Source organism: Stegastes partitus, unplaced genomic scaffold (assembly GCF_000690725.1).
Source record: "Stegastes partitus isolate 25-593 unplaced genomic scaffold, Stegastes_partitus-1.0.2 Scaffold212, whole genome shotgun sequence".
In the NCBI taxonomy this organism is placed as follows: domain Eukaryota; kingdom Metazoa; phylum Chordata; class Actinopteri; family Pomacentridae; genus Stegastes; species Stegastes partitus.
Window position 1 is genome coordinate 229,437 of NW_007577943.1, and position 2,856 is coordinate 232,292.

At 42.5% G+C, this 2,856-nt stretch overlaps 1 protein-coding gene across 2 annotated transcripts in view; it reads left to right on the top strand.

The window, feature by feature from the left end:
• amdhd1 (amidohydrolase domain containing 1) overlaps positions 1 to 2,856 on the top strand; it is an 11,548-nt gene that overhangs the window by 1,925 nt on the left and 6,767 nt on the right. For both annotated transcript variants that reach the window (XM_008280867.1, XM_008280866.1), the window contains exons 2-6: positions 166 to 272; positions 1,216 to 1,280; positions 1,378 to 1,655; positions 1,733 to 1,958; positions 2,789 to 2,833. In XM_008280867.1, coding sequence (XP_008279089.1) covers positions 166 to 272; positions 1,216 to 1,280; positions 1,378 to 1,655; positions 1,733 to 1,958; positions 2,789 to 2,833 — 721 coding nt within the window. The remainder of the gene's footprint in view (positions 1 to 165; positions 273 to 1,215; positions 1,281 to 1,377; positions 1,656 to 1,732; positions 1,959 to 2,788; positions 2,834 to 2,856) is intronic.

Below are 2,856 nucleotides of genomic sequence, written 5' to 3' on the forward strand. Positions count from 1 at the left end.
TACCATGCTTATAATTTATCCAGTACTTTCTTCTGTTTTTAGAACATGTGAGGCTCTACTTTTATTAGCCTAAGCTGCACTTTGTCAGCCTCAGCTGTTGGTTTTGGCTCCAAGCTGTCCTCTAAAGTGACGGTTGGCGTTAATGAATGTAATTTCTGCTCCCAGTGATGGCCTGATTAAAGATGTGGGGCCTGCAGAAACCATCAGAGCTCAGTATTCAGAGGCTTCATTTGAGAAAGTGATTGATGCTACAGGAATGTGCGTCCTGCCTGGTGAGTGTCCGCTCGTGTTTGTGTGTGGGTTCAGCAGCCAAAAATAATAATATTCTGGATCAGCATGCAAGCAGCAGTTTTTGGACTGTTTACCAGTGAGGAAAATTAGGTACAATTTTAGGTAACTCTGCTTTCCAGAGAAATAATGTACTTTTATCTACACATTTATATCACCGCTATACTTAGTTGGTGCTTTACACAAACATTGGCTACACTCATACAATACATTATTAAAGATTACATTAAATACTCCCAACCTTTTGGCTTGTACTCTGATAGATTCTGATTCACAATGCTCCTGTCACACGACTGTTTTCTGAAACTACTTCTTATTGTTGCTGTTCTTCCTCTGTGGTACAACTCAGCCGCTAACTCCCTGCTTCATCTTTACACTGACACCCACACTGTACCTGAATTGTCGTGTGATCTACACCTTCGTGGTGTGTTCATGTGCACAGACATTACTTCTGTAAAGAAACTGAGACACTCATTTCAAAATGGAAACATATTAGTGTGAATGTAGCCTAAATTCTGACATATTTTCTAATGAAGAGATGCCAGTAAAAGAAAAAAAAAATGTATAAGAGAGGATGTTTTCCACTTTTGTCTCACATTAATCATCTTATGATGCCACAGTTTTAACTTGTTGTGACCCTTTGAAGGGACCCATACCACAGGTTGGGAGCCAGCTGTCTAAACTAGCTGACAGCACACACTAGTAGTGCTCGATTATAAAGTAGTTAAACTGCTGCTTACAGACTGATCCTTCAGTGTTAAACATCTAATAATGTTCTGTGTAATAAAACATCTGGGTGTTTTTCTACAGTGTTAGTACTTGAAGTGGAAGGACATTTTCAGATAATAATTGCAGTTTTACTTTCATTGACAGTACTTTTAACGCTCTTAACATCCACATCAGCATTTAAAAAGCTTCTTGTTTCAGGCTTGGTTGATGCTCACACCCACCCAGTCTGGGCTGGAGACAGGGTGCACGAGTTTGCAATGAAGGTAAATTATGACACGCAGTATCTTTTTTTTTTAATCTGCCTTCACGACTGAACTGCATCTACACTTTAAATGAAATACATCCTCTGTTGCTCTGCAGCTGGCAGGAGCCACCTACATGGACGTGCACCGGGCCGGGGGAGGGATCCACTTCACGGTGCAGCACACTCGAGCTGCCGCCGCCTCGGACCTGCTGACTTCCCTCAGCAGCAGGTTGGTTCGGATGCAGCGAGCAGGAACCACCCTGGTGGAGTGTAAGAGTGGATACGGCCTGGAGCTGCAGACTGAGCTCAAGATGCTGCAGGTGATCGAGGAGGCCAGACGCTCTCTGCCCATCAACATCTCCTCAACCTACTGTGGAGCTCATGCAGTGCCCAAGTAAGTTATACCAACTTCTGCATTTCATCCTTAACTACCTTTACCCTGCCTCTCCTCCTCTCATCTTTTTTTCCCAGGGGGAAGACTGTTGCAGAGGCCACACAGGACATCCTGCAGGTTCAGCTGCCTCGGCTGAAACAGCTCATGTCCGCTGGGACTCTGAGGGTCGACAACATCGACGTGTTTTGTGAGCAGGGAGTGTTTGACCTCAGCTCCACTCGCTCCATCCTGCAGGCTGGAAAAGACATGGGCCTCAACATCAACTTCCATGGAGACGAGCTTCATCCCATGAACTCTGCTCAGGTATCAGTCACTGCTGAAGCTATATGAGCCGTTTTTTGACCAACTAAGAGAAGAACTCCCACCTCTGAGATTTTGTCCTCCGTACATATATATATATATCTCACTGGGTGGAGGTTTAGTAGACAATATGTTTCAACAGCATGGTAAAATTACTTGAAAGTTGTATAAACACCTCTTTAAAGCACCTTATCTTCACAAAAGTTTGATTTAGTGTTGAGTGTGGTTGTTATAATTAAAGTAGCTTTCCAGAACACATTAAGCAGAAATTAAATTAAATTAATCAGCCGTTTGGAATAGTTTTTTTCTGGTCACCTGACACATGCCAATCACAAGATTCACAGTTTTCACTCTGAGTTTCCACCAACTCCATTTTTTTTGTGTGTGTGTTAGCTGCTAGTTTCTAGCTTTTGGTACATAATCAGCTGTGATGCCTGCTCTGCTACATGTGCTGCAGATAGTGCTGAGTGTTGTAAATAATGGACGAGGAGCTGCTTTGCTGCTAAATGACAACATTTCTAAATCACCCCTCGCATGTTTTTTTCTGATTTATGTTCTGTAGCTGCCCATGAAATGTCCAAATTGTGAAAAATGCTTCACTCCAGTTTTGGAGGCAGCTGAAAATCAAAAGATATTGATTTAAAATGTTGATAATGTTGAGCTGCAGCTTTTGGATGCTTTAACCAGACAGTTTTGTTTTTCTTTCTTCTTGATGAATCATTTTGATAACAGCTGATCAGTTAACGGACATATTGTTTCAATACTATGATGGAGAAATGTGTAGCCATTAGAATGACAACCTTGTTAAGCTGAATGTGTTTATTGTGTGTCAGTTGGGAGCAGAGCTTGGAGCCTTAGCCATCAGTCACCTGGAGGAGGTCACAGATGAAGGGATTGCTGC